We start from the raw sequence: 764 nt of genomic DNA, 5'->3' as shown, positions 1-764 counted from the left end.
TTTCCGTAGCTTCAAATTTACACAGGCGTTAGTGAAAATGGGGTTATTCGCCCAGGATACGCATAGCCATAATCCGAGCCAATGACTTTGCCATATTAACGTGAGTTTCAAACACGTGAGGCACATAGCATTGTACTATTTGACCAAATAATAGTATTCTTTGATTTGACGTAAATAAATCGCAAACTTTATAATACTCCCAGGTAAGTTTCAAACTATATCATTTCCATGATAAAAAGAGGGGAATCCCCTTTACCGGCGTTAAATATTTATTTATCTTCAATATTTTTGTGCAATTTGTAAAACTAGTTTTAACCTGAAGTGCATTTTCAAGCCACTAAAAGTAGATCATGGCATTCATAATTTTTGCCTGGTTTTGCTCATTCGCTTTCCTTATCATGATATCGATGAAACTTGACGAAAGAATGCAGGTTACAATATGTTAATGTTGTCGCTTATTTATCAACGAAAATCATTGTACAGTTATAACATGGGTACCGCACATTCATTATTTTAACTTGTTACCCGTTAAGGTTTAAAAGTTAATTTTCCATGCAAACGCCAAAATAAAAAAAACGTTCAAGGAGATTCAATAACATTAAAAGTAAAACGCAAATTTTGTGCTGGTTAAACAATATACACCCACCAACCAATAAACTACACCCATAAAGTATGGCATTTTCTGTACTGTCATGGGGTAATCTTCATTTGTACATAAGGTGTTAAATAGTCACCAGCTACACTAGACCATTCAAAACATCCCC

The 764-nt window shown here is 34.3% G+C and overlaps 1 protein-coding gene across 1 annotated transcript in view; it reads left to right on the top strand.

Moving 5' to 3' along the window:
• Positions 1 to 280: 280 nt before the first annotated feature.
• LOC113474068 (transmembrane protein 60-like) overlaps positions 281 to 764 on the top strand; it is a 3617-nt gene continuing 3133 nt past the window's right edge. Inside the window, exon 1 of the mRNA XM_026838815.1 lies at positions 281 to 431. Within this exon, the coding sequence (XP_026694616.1) occupies positions 351 to 431 (81 nt within the window). The 5' untranslated portion in view covers positions 281 to 350. The remainder of the gene's footprint in view (positions 432 to 764) is intronic.

This window comes from Ciona intestinalis, chromosome 1, assembly GCF_000224145.3.
Source record: "Ciona intestinalis chromosome 1, KH, whole genome shotgun sequence".
Classification (NCBI taxonomy): domain Eukaryota; kingdom Metazoa; phylum Chordata; class Ascidiacea; order Phlebobranchia; family Cionidae; genus Ciona; species Ciona intestinalis.
The sequence above is the reverse complement of the archived record's forward strand: the minus strand, read 5'-3'. Positions and strand labels throughout refer to the sequence as shown.